Source organism: the organism of the source record quoted next, unplaced genomic scaffold (assembly GCF_019419815.1).
Source record: "Pyrus x bretschneideri cultivar Hongxiangsu unplaced genomic scaffold, Pyrus_bretschneideri_v1 Contig23, whole genome shotgun sequence".
In the NCBI taxonomy this organism is placed as follows: domain Eukaryota; kingdom Viridiplantae; phylum Streptophyta; class Magnoliopsida; order Rosales; family Rosaceae; genus Pyrus; species Pyrus x bretschneideri.
Genome location: NW_025999535.1, coordinates 5,152,110 through 5,168,891, shown reverse-complemented (window position 1 = coordinate 5,168,891; position 16,782 = coordinate 5,152,110). Strand labels below are relative to the sequence as shown.

The following is a 16,782-nucleotide window of genomic DNA, read 5'->3' as shown; positions in this document are numbered from 1 at the left end:
CATGTATTAGTAGAGAGACTTAAATAAAATTGGAGCGTCAAGTTCGAGAAATTTTTCATTGTAATCAGCACACGGATAATACACCACTTGCTTTTATATAAGTGGTAATAAATTTTATTTTTCAAGTTAATAACTTTTTAACACACATATCACATCATTTGTATAGTGACACGTGTTATACCATCCCGTGTTCCAGTCACACTAAAAAATCTCTCGTCAAGTTGGTCGTATTTCAAACTTGTCACTTGTAGTCATAGATTTCAATTTGTTTACATAGCATTGCATAATTAGTTAGAACACAACCACTTTGACGCTCTTGTTGCATGCAAGTCCTTCTCATGGGCAGTAGAAGCATAGCATAAGTTGCACTTTTGTGATCGAAACGAAGGAAACATAGCTTGTTGGCCTCTTTTGATAAAATTGGAGCATAGTCCCTAAATTTTGGCCAAATTTGATCTTTGTACCTAAACTAAAAATATGTGGTGCTTTAACTTATCACAACATGAAGCAATGATTATTTTAGGTAAATTCATTAAAAGTTTTATTCAAATTAAAAGGTAACCGCATTACGTTTGTGATAAACTTAAGAATCAGTTCTTAGGATTTTTTGGTTCAAATATCAAAACTCCAATTAAGCTAAAGTTCAAAACCAAGGCTCCAATTATTTCTTCCTCTTGCAAACTTCCAACTACTCCTTAACCTATTTACAACATTATACTGATTTTGTAGCAAGGGTAGCAAACATCATAGTGAAGGCACATCATTTGAATGATGGGCTTTCATTTCACTCTGCTTCCAACGTCCCAATTCAGAAGGTAATTGATATTAAAACACCAACATAAAAGATCATAAATATTACAAGAGTAACTTACATAGAACTAGTTCATTATCACGAGATATCATGTATCGATGAACTGTTCCATGTAAATACTTCTTTGAATATTACATTTCAGTAGAGTTTGATGAAAGTTGGCAAGTACAAAGTAGGTAGTATCTTATAGTACCACAAGGGTGGATGCTATCCACAAGGTTTGTATATAGAACCACTATATAATAAATGTTGACATGGACTGCTAACTAAATTTGCGTCCTTTCGATTTTAAAACAAAAATCCAAAAGATGTGACTATGCTTAGAAAGTCCATTCAAACAAATATTGTCACCCCCACAGGTATGATTCTTGTGATTTTTTCATGTTACCGACAAGGCTACAAATGGACTAAGAATTATGTTACATCCATCATCGCTGCCGACCGCAGATCCTTGCAGTCTAAGACATAAAAATTATGTTAGCATTAGCCTTGCACTGACAATATTTCACTTATTCATTGTGACTCAACTCAACATATCAGCAGTTTTGTAAATGTTGTTCAGTTGATGCTAGCGTAATCCCGACGCTAACATAATTTATAAGAAATGATAAAATGAACGAAAAACACCAAACCTGCACAGCGGGGTGGCTTTTGAGCTTGGTCAAGAGTTATGGGGTGGTCTTGTCAATCTCATTCCCGTGGCCTAATGCACCACACTACCCTTTACCCCGAGTATATACCAGCAATTTCCATACAGAAAGTTACAACATTTTTTGTTAGAATTCAAATGCATGCTCAGCATAAACAATAAAACATCGAAAGTATCCTTCGTTTGGAGACTAAAAAATCCATTGGAATCAAGTGCCACGGCATGCTCGTCACCTGCAGGGACTCGAACCACACCTCATTTTCTTCTCTCTGCCGCCACACCTTCCCTCGCTCTCCTTCAATTAAATTTAGGTCACAACAAGGTAACGACATATGAATTATATCACCTTCAAAAGTGGGTGTGGAAATCACTTTCAAATACATATTAACATGTCCCGTATTACATTCGTGTCAACTCCACCAAGGTAGTGGTGGGCGCGTCATGGGAAACCGTATACAAAAGCAAGATACAATTTTATAGTTTGAAGGCAAACAAATGTGAAGCCTTAACGAATAAGTTATTCTCTTTCTAATTTTCTCTGGAGCTATTGGTGCCAGCCAAGTCAAAAGGAAAAGAAAGCGTCCAACCGAAAAACAATCTGAAAGGGCTCTACAACAGCATTCGGCTATTAGCTTAGCATGCAAGTAATCCTTCTATAACGAGGGAATAAGCTAGTGTCGACTAAGGGTTCCAATCTTGGTCATTCGGCCACTGATTGCACTGTATGTAGCACCGGATCCCTGGCATTTAAAAAAAAAAAAAACCAGGGAATATGCTAATAATAAAATATAGATGCTTATTGTTCATTAACGAGAGGTAAATCTTATGATAAAGAAGAGAAGGGTGAAGAAATATATAGAAGTATACACTTTAGGCGTCGACTAAGGAATTCAGAAATCAGATTTGTAATTCAGTGGTCTTCTAACAAAAAACTCGTAAACTTTGCTTACCGAGACTGTTCAGGTGGATCATGAGACTCGAGATTGGGTGCCAGTCTAAATTTTAAAATCCTTTGAAGGCTCGTAACTGGTTTTACTTGCTTGCTTGGAGATTGATTTGGATCCATTATGCATTTGCCTGCAAAAAGGTTTGCTTCTGATGGACCCATTTCTTCATGAACCGCAGGGCTAACATCTGCAATAGGGCTTGCTTTAGTACAAGATAAGGTGTTATTGATGCAGGCAGATACAAAAAGTAAATAAATGAAACAATACAAGTTGATAGGCGGGTTCTTTTTTACCTGATTGATTGATTGAGAAACATAAAAGAAGGGTTACGACTAGCTTTGGCCGTCATGCTCATAACCACCTTCCGCAACAATAAGACCATTCTTTTCATTTGAAGAAAAATTCTGTGCCCCATGAAAATACATAGTGAGGCGAAGGGTCTTGGGGAGAAAGGGTTGGGGGGGGGGGGGGGGTGGTGTTGTTATCCAGTAACAGATTCCAGATTAGTAACGGTTTCCAATGGTATATCTATAGAAACCTAAATAGAATCTGGATCTTGGTGCGAGTTCATCTAGGTCAGGATTTGCCCCATATTCGTATTCAACCTGACTAAAAGTCATAGCGAGGTGCTTCAAGTTGGGTAGTGCTGTACTAGCGTCGAAGCCCAACCTTCCATAGGCGAAGGGAAGTGGTATAACCTAAGTTTTCTATAATCTATATCAAAAATCAAGATCACCTTTCAAGATCTATTCTAGTCCCTCACACTCTTATCAAAGCATGTACCGGTTTAAGAACCATGCAAGTCAACACTGAATACTAAAAGGAAGATTATAATCACACACCCCAAATTACTTTCCCCACACTTTTTTAATTTTTTAATATTTTTCTATCAAGTGTTATTGATGTATATAAAATATTAAAAAATTAAAATGGTGTGGGAGAAGTAAGTTGAGGTGTGTGAATATAATTTCTCTACTAAAACACCTGCAATGGAAGCAGTCACAACTCAAAAGGCGAAATTCATTGCCTATGATGTGCACCTCTTGATGCCAATGAACTTTAACCAATATTCTCACATTACACAGCCTCAAATGAAAGTAGATCCTTGAATTGGAACAGAACTTTGAACTCCTTAGCTCAGTTGGAGAAGAATAAAATCGTAACAAAGTAGAGAAGGAACAAAGAATGAGGAAGCCCTCAATTTACTTGCAGAACGAGAGGACCCTATTTAAAGAGGAATCCAAACATCTTGATCCGAAAATATACGGTACAGTAAATGTTTAAAAGGCAGTTTTCCAGACATAGTTTCTTACGGGTGTATTCTGAGTGTGAGAGAGAAATGTAATTTACCTTCTTCTTTGAATATAAGGCATGTTCCAATCGTTTCTTGATATTCTCCTATCTGTAGGAAAACAAGAATTAGTGAAAAGAAATCATGTCAGCCCACAACTTCAACCTCCAAGCCTTTCTAGTGATGCAGAACTTGCCCTAGTTCCTCCAAGTATAACATACCAATTACTAATAAAAATGAATGAAACAGCACACAAGGCTCAAAAGAGAAAATCAAAGTGGGAATTACAGCAGGTACTGAATAATAAAAAAACAACTGCGAAGTATTACTAGTTGTAAACAATACAAAGTGCCAGAACAGCAACCAAACCCTTAGCAAGATAAAAAGTAGGAAGATTGGGCTTAAAACATTCAATTTCCACTAAAGCATTCAATGCCAATGTTTTAAAGAGTGAGGCCAATTTGAAGGCGTTTCATATGCTGCGTAAAACAACATGAGAATTTCATAGGCTTGATGCTGCAAACAAGTCCGAAGGACACGAAAGGTAAAACAAAATGGAAAAAGGGGCAAAGCAAACACATTCCAATTTAAGAGTCTCCATGGTAGTTTTTACACGCATACATTGTCTACATATAAGACTCTGCTAACTAGATATCAACTAAAAGCCTAAAACCACTCTCAGGGAAATTAATTTAGTCAAATTCTTCTACAAAACACACAAACCGTTCCAGGATAGCACCAAACCCTCACTACGGTAAACAGTGCAAAGATTGGAGTTAAAACATTTCATTGACACGGAAGACGTGCAATGTTAAATAAACCGGTATAACTTATGACCAAATTCATATGCTGCATAAAACAACATGAACTAATTTCATAGCCTAAACACTCCTACCAAGTCCGAAAACGGCTACAGGTAAAAGAAAAAGGGAAAATGTGGCATTGACTGCATAGAAACATGATATCGGTTTTACAAACGATTCAAATCTACACAGTTTAAAAGTTAAGAATAGGCACAGAATCACAGATTACAGAACCACACGATCGAATTTGATACAGAATTTCGTTTCTTCAGGCTGTTAAAAACTTAAAACTCACCAACTTGAGTTTGTCGCCTATAGTCAATACTGGATGCTCCGTGTTTAGACCCTGCAAATCAACACATTTCGATTTTAAAAATGGCATCACATAAAAGAGAGTTTTGAACGCTGAAAATTTCGGGGCAAAATGTTACAAAACAACGAGATACTTAGATTAGAAAAAACGTACGGAAAAAGAATAGGGTGCGTTTGGTGGAATTTCAAACTGCGAGGAAACGGAATCGAGATCGAGCAATACATATCTTCTTCTTCTTTTGACTCCATAGCATACGTCTATAATATGCATATATATGTATATATATACACACACAAATACAAAAAAAAAAAAAAAAAAAAAACAATTAATTCAGGAATCATGATATAAAATTTGAGAAATCGAAGTAAGAATTGCAGAAGAAACCCTAGAGAGAGTGAGGGAGAGAGAGGGGGGGATAGTGTTTACCTTGAACCAGTGGGGCAAGAGCTGACGCCTTGAGAGGTCCAGCAGCTGCAGCAGTGAGCGTGGTGAATTGGAAGAAGAAAAAGAAGAAGCGATACGCTGCGTTGGAGATGCGAAAAATTTGCGAGCCCAGCACTGAATGGGCCACTTGAGAAAAGGCTACAAGTGGGCTTCTGTATACACCCACCTATAAAATGTGTAAAATTTATGTTAGAAACAATAGACGGAACAATGTTTTATATTAAATGATCAATTAGAGATTTAAATCTGAAAAATTGGGAGTTTACCTCAAAATAGGCGGTGCCCGGCGGTGGCCACTTCCGCCGGCGACTAGTGGATGACGGCGTTGTGGAGGGCGATGGCTCGTGGAGGAGGCGAAGGCCCGTGGTTGAGCGGCGTTGGTGTGGACTGGTTGCCGGCTGTTTCTTGGAAGTTTTAGGGGTTGTATTCATTTGAGAATTTGAGATATTTTAATGGATTTATAAATCCATGGATTTTTATGGAATTTAATTGATTTATAGAGATTCCATATAAAATTTTAATTCAATTCCCTCGAAATCTCTTGGAAGATGTGAGATTTGTGGATGCTTAAAATACACAAAACTTCGGGAATTGATCTAACTTGAATGTATAATTGAGCTTATGCATTTTAATGATTAAATTCATAAATATCTTGATCGCATATGAATTTAATATTGTAGTGTCTTTTAGGCCTCTATATTGGTATCTGTGGCAAAAAAATGGTACCTTCATGAGAAAATTTTGTAGATCAATGAATATTTTCAATCTGGATATTTACTAGATACCAGAAATTATAAGTCTATTTGCGAAAGTCTAAGTCAATGCGACGTACAATATTTATTAAGATATATTTGGGGAACTGTTATTAGCACTCCAAATATCTTAATTCTACACTCCGCACAAGTGTATTTTTTCTAATTGTAGAAAGTTTGGAGTACCAAATAAGATTTTTGGAGTGCTAATAACAATTTTCTATATTTATATACATTTTATTTTAGTTTGGAAGTCGACTTCCTTTTTTTTTTTTTTCTTTCTTTCTTTATCAAGTTGAGAGTATCATTGAGTGTAACCCTGTGCAACTAGTTGTTGATTCGTTTTGAATAATCAACATGATTTCTTACAATATCTTGGGCGTTTCAATAACAGAAAGAAAACGGTCATGATCCAAGTTGAATGGTACTAATTAGTAAACAACTTGTGCATGATGTTTGCTTATAACCAAGTGGCATGAAGGGATAAATGTGTATGTTTCATGCATGACTTGATTATAAGCAAATATCATGCACAAGTTGTATTACTAATTAGTACTATTCAGCTTGATTCAAACTTTCGCGAATAGACTTATAATTTATGGTATCTAATAAATATCTAGATTGAAAATATTCATCGATCTACAAAATTTTCTCATGGAGGTACCCATTTTTTTGCCACAGACACCAATATAGAGGCTAAAAGACATTATGATATTAAATTCATATGCGGTTGACATATTTATGAATTTAATCATTAAAATGCATAAGCTCAATTACACATTCAAGTTAGATCAATTCCCGAAATTTTGGTTAACAATAAAAATTGCTTACCTATGAGTTCACCTATAAAATGTGCAAGGGCAATATACTTTTTATCCACAGTTCTATGTATCATTGTATTGTGAACTTTTGTCCGCAACTTTTGTGGCATATAGAGGCTAAAAGATACTACGATATTAAATCCATATGTGGTCGAAATATTTATCAATTTAATCATTAAAATGCATAAACTCAATTACACATCCAAGTTAGATCAATTCCCGAAGTTTTGCACCATAATAAGAACTGCTTAGCTATGAGTTTGCCTATAAAACGTGCAAAGGCGATATACTTTTTAGCCACGGTTCAATGTAATGTGAATTGTTGTCCACAACTTTTGTATCTAATAAATATCCACGGTAAAAAATATTCATTCGTCTACCAAAAGTTAGCATGGACGTACCCATTTTTCTACCACAGATAGGAATATAAAGGCTAGAAGTTTTCATCTTAATAGAAAGAGGTCACCATGCTTGCAAAGTCACACATGCCAATCAACTTGCATTGGCCCTTACGTACGTTCCGTTTTTCTTTTTTCACAAAGACTTCAACGTACTTTCGGGTAGAGTTAAGTCAAGTGACGTTGATACTTACAACTCTATTTATTAATATTAGATGAGTTTAAATTTTGAGATCTATGATGTATAGATACAATCTCAAAATTTAATTAAACTCAACTAAAAGTGATAAATAATGTGGTGAGCATTATTACAATTTAAGAATGGTAAGCAAAAATGCACTCCCATACAAATAAGACTTAATATACATATTAAAAATAAAAACAAAGTGATGTAAAATCTTGCAACGACTAATACTATTCCAAGTCATGCATGAAGCATACACATTTGTTCCTTCATGCCACTTGGTTATAAGCAAACATCACTTGGTTATAAGTAAATATCATGCACAAGTTGTATTACTAATTAGTACTATTCAGCTTGATTCAGACTTTCGCGAATAGACGTATAATTTCTGGTATCTAATAAATACCCAAATTGAAAATATTCATCAATCTACAAAATGTTCTCCTGGAGGTACACATTTTTTGCCACAGATACCAATAGAGGCTAAAAGATATTACGATATATAAATTCATAAGCGGTCGAGATATTTTTCTTTCTAATTATAAAAAGTTTGGAGTGCCAAATGAGATTTTTGGAGTGCTAATAACAATTTTCTATATTTATATACATTTTATTCTAGTTTGGAAGTTGACTTCCTTTTTTTTTCTTCTTTCTTTATAAAGTTGGGAGTATCACTGAGTGTGACCCTGTGCAACTAATTGTTGATTCGTTTTGAATAATCAACGTGATTTCTTACAATGTCTTGGGCGTATGAATAACAGAAAGAAAACGGTCATGATCCAAGTTGAATGGTACTAATTAGTAAACAACTTGTGCATGATGTTTGCTTATAACCAAGTGGCATGAAGGGACAAATGTGTATGTTTCATGCATGACTTGGTTATAAGCAAATATCATGCACAAGTTGTATTACTAATTAGTACTATTCAGCTTGATTCAAACTTTCGCGAATATACTTATAATTTATGGTATCTAATAAATATCCAGATTGAAAATATTCATCCATCTACAAAATTTTCTCATGGAAGTACCCATTTTTTTGCCACAGATACCAATATAGAGGCTAAAAGAAATTATGATATTAACTTCATATGCGGTCGACATATTTATGAATTTAATAATTAAAATGCATAAGCTCAATTATACATTCAAGTTAGATAAATTCCCGAAGTTTTGGTCAACAATAAAAACTGCTTACCTATAAGTTCACCTATAAAACGTGCAAAGGCGATATACTACAATATTAAATCCATGTGGTCGAAATACTTATTAGTTTAATCATTAAAATGCATAAACTCAATTACATATCCAAGTTAGATCAATTCCCAAAGTTTTGCTCCACAATAAAAACTGCTTAGCTATTATGAGTTTGCCTATAAAACGTGCAAAGGCAATATACTTTTTAGCCATAGTTCAATGTAATGTGAATTGTTGTCCGCAACTTTTGTATCTAATAATATCCACGGTTAAAAATATTCCTTGATCTATCAAAATTTATCATGGACGTACCCATTTTTCTACCACAGATAGGAATATAGAGGCTAGAAGATTCTCATTTAATTGAAACATACCAAACTCATTAAACACTCTAACTAGAAGCTCATTTAATTGAAAAGAAAAAGGAATCAATATGTAAAAATTTAACCTGTTCGAGCTTTAATGATTCATTTTCAAGCTGAAAGGAAGAAGATAGAAGCGAACTTTGGATTAAGTATGCAATTAGTTGCTCTATATATACCCAAACTTTGAGAATTCTGAATATAAAGAAACATATATATGCTAGAGCAGCTTAATTTCTAACCCAATGGCTCATGGCTTGCTTCTCATACTTTTATTCTCTCACATCATCTCTACAAGTGTTCATGCATGCAACCAAATTGAGCACGCCTCTCTTCTGTCATTCGCCTCCACCATATCTTCTTGTCCTTTAAATTGGACTTCAGTTAACTGTTGTCAATGGAAGGGCATCATTTGTAATCAGGATGGTTTGGTCACCCATTTGCTCTTATCCTCCAAAGGTCTCAAAGGAGCTATTTTCCCCTCATCATTGTCACTTGGAAATCTCACACACCTCATCCAATTAAATCTCTCTCACAATTCACTTTCTGGATCACTTGAAACTGAATTCTTTTTGCCTTTCACTCGTCTTGAGATCCTAAATTTGAGCTTTAATCTTCTTTCTGGAAAACTACCATTTTCTATGCCATCCCACAATATCCAAAAGTTGGATTTGTCAAGCAATCGCTTCCATGGTGCAATTTCAGCTTATTCTTTCAACATGCTCGTAATTTAACTAGTTTCAACATCAACAACAATACCTTCTCAGGTTCGTTCCCATCCTCTATATGTTCTCATTCGTCTCCCTTGATTAGGTTGTTGGATTTTTCCTTTAATGCATTCAATGGCAACATTTCTCCTGGACTCGGGGAGTGTTCAAAACTGCAAATTTTTCGTGCTGGTTACAATGACCTCTCAGGGTTACTTCCGAAGGATATCTACAATGCCACCAAACTAGAAGAAATTGCATTCCCTTCCAATTCACTCCATGGAGCCATAAGTGAGAAAATTTTCAACCTCACTAACCTCGCAATCCTTGACCTCTCCTTTAACCAAATGAGTGGTGTGCTCCCTCTCCATTTTGGACAGCTCTCCAAATTGAAACTCTTGGCTCTTGGTTTTAACCATTTCGAAGGTTATTTGCCCCCATCGTTGATGAATTGCACGAACCTTGTAGAAATACATATGGCTGCCAACAACTTGGAAGGAGATATCTCCATGGTCAATTTCTCGAAACTTAGTCAGCTCAGTAAACTTGACCTAGTTCGAAACGACTTTACTGGTACATTTCCAACAAGCCTTTATTCATGCCAGTCCCTAAAAGCTATTCGGTTGACTGCAAATAATAATACAAAGGGACAAATCCAACCTGAAATTCTTTCATTGAAATCTTTGACCTTTCTTTCACTTGGTGGCTTAACCAACATCACTGGGGCGATGAAGATATTAATGCATTGTAAAAGTCTTCAAGTACTCATCATTGCATATTCATTCAAAGGTGAGGAAATGCCAGTTGATGAAGGTATGGTTGATTTCGGTGGGTTCCAAAATCTTCAATCGTTCACCTTTTATTACTGTGAGCTCATTAGTCAAATGCCCTTATGGTTATCAAAACTCAAGAATTTAAAGATCTTGGTTCTGGAAGGTTGTAGACTTACAGGGCCAATTCCTAGATCGTTGGCGACCCTTCCCAAACTCTTCTTCTTGTTCTTGGTAGACAACCAACTTTCTGGTGAATTTCCAAAAGAACTTTGTGGACTACCAAGGTTGGTACATGAACCAACCACAGATCAAGTAGACGATTATATTGACCTGCCTATCTACACGGATGCGGGTCTAACTTACCCGCAAAGATTGTCTAACTGGCCACCAACAATATCCGTATCTTTCAATCACATTCATGGTAGAATACCTACTGAGATCGGCCAAATGCACCTTCTCCACAACTTGGATTTTGCTGGCAACTACTTTTCCGGCAACATTCCAGAACAAATATCCAACCTCAAAAATCTAGAGAATTTGAGCCTCTCTATGAATCATTTGTCTGGAAACATCCCGTTGTCATTGGCAAGTCTTAATTTCTTAAAATATTTAAATGTCTCGTACAATGATCTCGAAGGACCAATCCCAACAAGCACTCAGCTTCAAAGTTTCAATGCTTCTGCGTTTGAGGGGAATTCAGAATTGTGTGGCTCTCCACTTCACAATGAGTGTCTACCAATTAAGGGCATTGATGCAGATAGCAAGAACAACCAAGGTGTGGACAATGAGCATGATTTTCCATGGTTGTATATATTCATTGCACTAGGTTTCATCCTAGGGTTTTGCGGGAGTGTGTGGTTCTTTAATTGTTAAGAAGAAATGGAGATATGCATATTTTAAATTATTTGACAATGTACAAGATAGGCTCTATTTCATGATTTCAGTGCGCATGACCATGATGAAAAGAAGGCTTAGAGGAGACTAAATTGTACTTTTTTATCGGTTTTGTTTTCATACCGAAGATACCTTTTGCTTTAGGTCTATGTCCCTTTCTTTTTTTTTTCTTGTATTTTCCTTTGTAAGAAGCGTATGGTTTATGTCCCCCTTCATTTCCTATAGTTTATTTTGTTTTGTTTTTCTTGTTTTATGAGGGGTAATGTTTATTTCCCTTACTAAGTGTAGGGCTAGAAAAAATTCCAAACAAAACTAAAAAAATCTCAATCCCAAACCAAAAAAATCTCAATCACAAACCAACAAATTTCAAACCACCATGAAAGGACTAGACCTCATAATTTTAGTGAATTTGCCCTAGATGAAGACAACCACATTCAAAAAAACTAATGCCTTTCTTGTTAGGTAATTGAAAAAAAGAACAGAGCATTGAATTTTGGGAAAAGTATAGCTAAAATAGAGTGACGTCTAATGATGGTTACGTAGAAACGTCCACAAAATTGAAGTGTCGTATACAGAAAATGCTAAACATGGCTTAAGTATGAAGAAATTTGAAATTGATGATACATATCCTCGATAATATTGATGAATTTGAATGCAAAGGTAAAAGTCAAAAATGGAATAGCTTGAATTGGGTGACAGAAACCCCGAAGTTTCAGTTAGAATCATCTCCAATTCTTTTGATCGTGATAATGAATGATCTGAGAAATACCAGTTGACAATGAGCATGATTTCCATCCTAGGGTTTTGGGGGAGTGTGTGGTTCTTTAATTGTTAAGAAGACAGAGATATGCATATTTTAAATTCTTTGACAATGTACAAGATATGCTCTATTTCATGATTTCAGTGAGTATGACCATGATGAAAAGAAGACTTAGAGGAGACTAAATTGTACTTTTTTATCGGTTTTGTTTTCATACTGAAGATACCTTTTGCTTTAGGTCTATGTCCCTTGTTTTTTTTTCCTTGTATTTTCCTTTGTAAGAAGCATAAGGTTTATGTCCCCCTTCATTTCCTGTGTTTTATTTTATTTTGTTTTTCTTGTTTTATCAGGGATAATGTTTATTTCCCTTACTAAGTGTAGGGCTAGAAAAAATTCCCAAAAATTCAGAACAAAACCAAAAAAAATCTCAATCCCAAACCAAAAAAAATCTCAAACCACCATGAAAAGACCATACCTCATAATTTTAGTGAATTTGCCCTAGATGAAGACAACCACATTGAAAAGAACTAATGCCTTTCCTGTTAGGTAATTGAAAAAAAGAACAGAGCATTGAATTTTGGGAAAAGTATAGCTAAAATAGAGTGACATCTAAAGATGGTTACGTAGAAACGTCAACAAAATTGAAGTGTCGTATACAGAAAATGCTAAACATGGCTTAAGTACGAAGAAATTTGAAATTGATGATACATATCCTCAATAATATTGATGAATTTGAATGCAAAGGTAAAAGTAAAAAATGGAATAGCTTGAATTTGGTGACAGGAACCTCGAAGTTTCATTTAGAATCATCTCCGATTCTTTTAACCGTGATAATGAATGATCTGAGAAAGAATTTATAATTTTTTTTAAATAAAATAAAAATCTAACATGTAATAATATGTGAATAATAAAATGCTGATGTGTAAAAAATTTACTAGACTTTGATTAAAAACTGAAATTCAACAAATTTTCTGTGATAGAAAATTCGTGACTAGGGATTGAAATCTAATTTCTCCATGTTACTTTAGTGTCAAGTAGAAAAAAAAAATTGCACATGTTGGTAATGAAAAAGGGCCTCGATTTCAATTAAATTACAATTGTGTCATTGCACCACTGCCCTTCTCACATCAGTCCTGACCCGTGCCACTAGCAACCAGCCACTCCGGATCCAATCCGCACCCACATCCGCCTTCATCACCTCATGACTCACAATCTGACGAACCCACCACTGCACTATGACATGCGAGGTTCATCTGCAACCAAACATAATTTTTTTTTTTTTTGGATTTAAAGTTTGGCTTTTTTTTTTTGCTGGTGGGAGAAATCTGGTGCCAAATCAGCAAGAGTTCTATGGTTCGTGAAGTCTGTGCATAGTAAATTTTCCTCACTTTGTTCGAATTCCAAGTCTTATTCTCTCTAATTATCCTTACTCTGTTCGAATTCTAAGTCTTATTTTCTGTTATTCTCTATAATTTTTTGCTATGCATAATGTACCAATCCAAAGGTGCTTTGGTATTGTATCATTCCGGATATAGATGAACGCTGCCGTTGTGAGAAATAGTAGGAACTGAAAATCGCAAGGAATTTATTTTTCATGAGTAAACTACCAATTCCCCTTGTTCACCTAATTTTTGATTTACCCATTAATTTTTGAAATTGGAAAATCAATGACTTAAACTAAGTTTTCCATAGATTTCATCCAAATTAACGTTAACTCTTATCACGTGCACACCACATGACTCTCCCTTGAGAACAAAAATGTCACTTCACTATACCTCTAGACACAAAAACTATAGAATTACATAGATTTGCACTTGTCAACATTTTAGAAATTTAGTATTTTCAATTATTTAAAAAAAAATGAAGTGACAGAACTACCCTCCTATGTTGTGAACATGTTTTCATTTAATAGAAATTTGGATGGAATGGATTAAAAACTAACGGCAGGGGAAAATTGCTCAAAAAAATTAGTTTAAGTCTTTGATTTTCCAATTTAAAAGTTCAAAGGTAAATTGAAAGTTGAGTAAAAGTTCAAGGGGAGATTGGCAGTTTATCCTTTATTTAATTTTGGTGTAAAAAAAATTACGGGAGCTTCCAATCTCATATAAATTTGAATTGGATGGAATTATAAAGATTATGGAACGCATAAAATTTTCTTCCTTTTTTTGGTGTATGGGGAATTCTATTCGCATTTACTTTACTGCCAGACAAGTTTCATGATTTGCTAACCTACGCAATCGAAGATGACAAACTCCTATTCTCTCTAATTTTTTTACAGAGCAATCGAAGATGCAAAACTGGTAATTGAATTTCAGGACAAGAAAAAGGAAAAGCAAAGGATTTTACACCCACTGCTCTAAATGTTACACAGTGGAGTCATATTTTCTGCCGTAGGAATACTTTTGTTTGGAATAAAACATTGATATGTTTTACACGGTCAGTGTGTTTTTGGAATTGGCTAAGTTGAGATGTGCATTTCTAGATTCATATTGTGGATGCAAATTTCCTCCTTCTTCTTGGAGGAAAATGTACCTGCAAAACAATTAACACCTAAGATCAAGGTCAAGAGCCTCACGCACCCACGATGAATGGGGGGGTGCTTTGGCCGAAGAGTCTCTGATGCCAAAGTTAGAATTTGAGAGAGAAAGTGTTTGGAGAATTTTAGAAGAATAATGAATTTATGTTTTTGAAGAAATGAGGGGCTATATATAGGGTATGGCCGGCCTTATTTGGAGAAATAGGGGGCGGCCACTTATGGTAGAAATTTGGCCCTAATTACAAGATATTATGTCAAATAAAATCTTGTAATTATTTTCGTAATTAATCAATTAGTTTGGCAATTAATCCCAATTTGAAAAGAATACCATTTTGATCACCTTTGACCTCGATTAAGCCGTTATCGTATCTTATGTGCACATGGGAATCCCAGTGTGCCTTAAGGGTAATTTTATCTTTTTCACCCAGAAGTCCACGTGTCACCTTTTTATTTTTCTTGATTATTTTTTGCTCCACAAATGCCCCCACACCTATTAGGTTGCTCATAAGAAAGGGCAGCAGGTGTATAGATCTTTTTTTTAGGAAACATAGGATTGTTTCCTATTTTGGCGTAGATTCCCTCTTTAATTGAAAATTAGGTCCTTCTAGGAAAGGAAAATACATTACTTGTAAAGTCTATTTATGTCTACCTTAAGTAGATTATTAAATCAACTTCAGAGAGCAATTTATTCTACCCTGCAAGAGAGAGAAAGTTAGAGGATATTTGTTCCCCATCTTCTAGCAATCTTCTACACTTGCCCGTGCACAGGACCGTCTTTCGTTGCTTTTTTTGTCTTCTTCGTGCCGCAGCAAGGTAAGAAAATTTGATTTTCCTTATCTTCTTCTTAGACAGTGTTGTAGTGAGACAGTTGTCGGGGTGGTGCGGCACGTCAGCTAGGCATGGGCCGAGGACGTGTTGTGGCAGGGACCACTACTTGAGCTGCTTAGCTTGGCTAAAGCCAGGCGCAGTTGTTAGGCTGGGGCCGCGGATTGAGGCACTGGGGCGTAGTGTTAGACGAGCCACATAACTCATGTCCTTTGGGTTCTTGGACCTGATGCTAGCCAGGCCGGCAATTAAGAGAAATAAGGAGGTCGCGGGCCTCATGGGTTATGGGAATGCTGGGCATACAAGCCTCCTACCTGCTGGTCTGAGAGAAAAAAATGAGGGAAAAGCCATCATGGGTTAAGCTCTCCTGCCGAGTACCGTGAATGGCATTGGCTACTTAGTTATATTTTCTAGGAGAAAGATGGGCTGCTTCCGAGAGAGAAAATGAAGAGGATCAAGGCGGATGCATTGGCTCGTTCGATCACTGTCATGGAGCATGCTGTGAATGAATGTGGAAAGAAGACAACTTCCTTGCTTGCTTAAGAGATGCCAGTTGAGAAAAAATTGAAGATTTTCTCCACTGCTTGTGAAGATCTGCCTGCTGCTGAAGGGCCTGTGATTGACTTGACTTCTTCCAATAGGAAGAAAAATGAGGCCGTTAGATCTGAGCCTGTGACTCCTACCATGTCAAAAATAGCTAGTACGATTGCTTATAGGATTGCTCAGTGTAGAGGTTCTGTCATGCTCCTAGTGTCGAAATCTATACCAAGACGTTCGTGTAGACACGTAAATTTCGTTGCATACAAATGATGCATCACAAAGCTCTACGTGGCATATAACTCATCACAAATGGACAAGTCATCAATGACATGTGGCACAAATCAAGCAAATGAAGGATAAAACTTCCCCAAAACTTGGCAAAAAGGGGAAGAAATCCCTCAAGATCGGCAAGGAGCCCAAATTGCTCCTAAAACTGGAAAGAAAGCTAAAGTATCTTCACAAAACAAGCAAGAATTGAAGATTGCTCACAAAATAGGTAAGAAAGCTCTATACTTGGGCCAAACAAGGGAAAATGGCTAAAACAAGACACAAATAAAGCCAAATCCACCCAAAGTCATGGCTTTGGAAGTCTATAAATACAAGGTCCTTAGACACGCATAAAAGTCAAAAAATTCTACATTGAGAACAACCTTTGCCAAATCTTTGAAGACTAATACACTGCCAAAGTTCTATTCGAAGAACGCACAACCAAAGCCGAAGCTTTCTTTCGACCAAAGTCGAAGCACTTCCTTGAAAAATCAACAAGCACTCGTGC

The 16,782-nt window shown here is 35.9% G+C and overlaps 2 protein-coding genes across 2 annotated transcripts; one reads left to right on the top strand and one right to left on the bottom strand.

Moving 5' to 3' along the window:
* Positions 1-1,819: 1,819 nt before the first annotated feature.
* On the bottom strand, positions 1,820-5,689 carry LOC103935535. Its single transcript, XM_048585626.1, has 7 exons — positions 5,525-5,689; positions 5,241-5,424; positions 4,968-5,071; positions 4,797-4,847; positions 3,758-3,809; positions 2,411-2,594; positions 1,820-2,200 (listed from the first exon to the last, which is right to left on the bottom strand). The coding sequence occupies exons 1-7, from the start codon at positions 5,687-5,689 to the stop codon at positions 2,161-2,163; spliced, it is 780 nt and encodes a 259-aa protein (XP_048441583.1). The 3' UTR covers positions 1,820-2,160.
* A 3,973-nt stretch (positions 5,690-9,662) lies between these two features.
* LOC103935536 (receptor-like protein 3) lies at positions 9,663-11,325 on the top strand. Its single transcript, XM_048585625.1, has 2 exons — positions 9,663-9,697; positions 9,786-11,325. Exons 1-2 carry the CDS (start codon positions 9,663-9,665, stop codon positions 11,323-11,325), a joined length of 1,575 nt encoding a protein of 524 aa, XP_048441582.1.
* Positions 11,326-16,782: the final 5,457 nt, after the last annotated feature.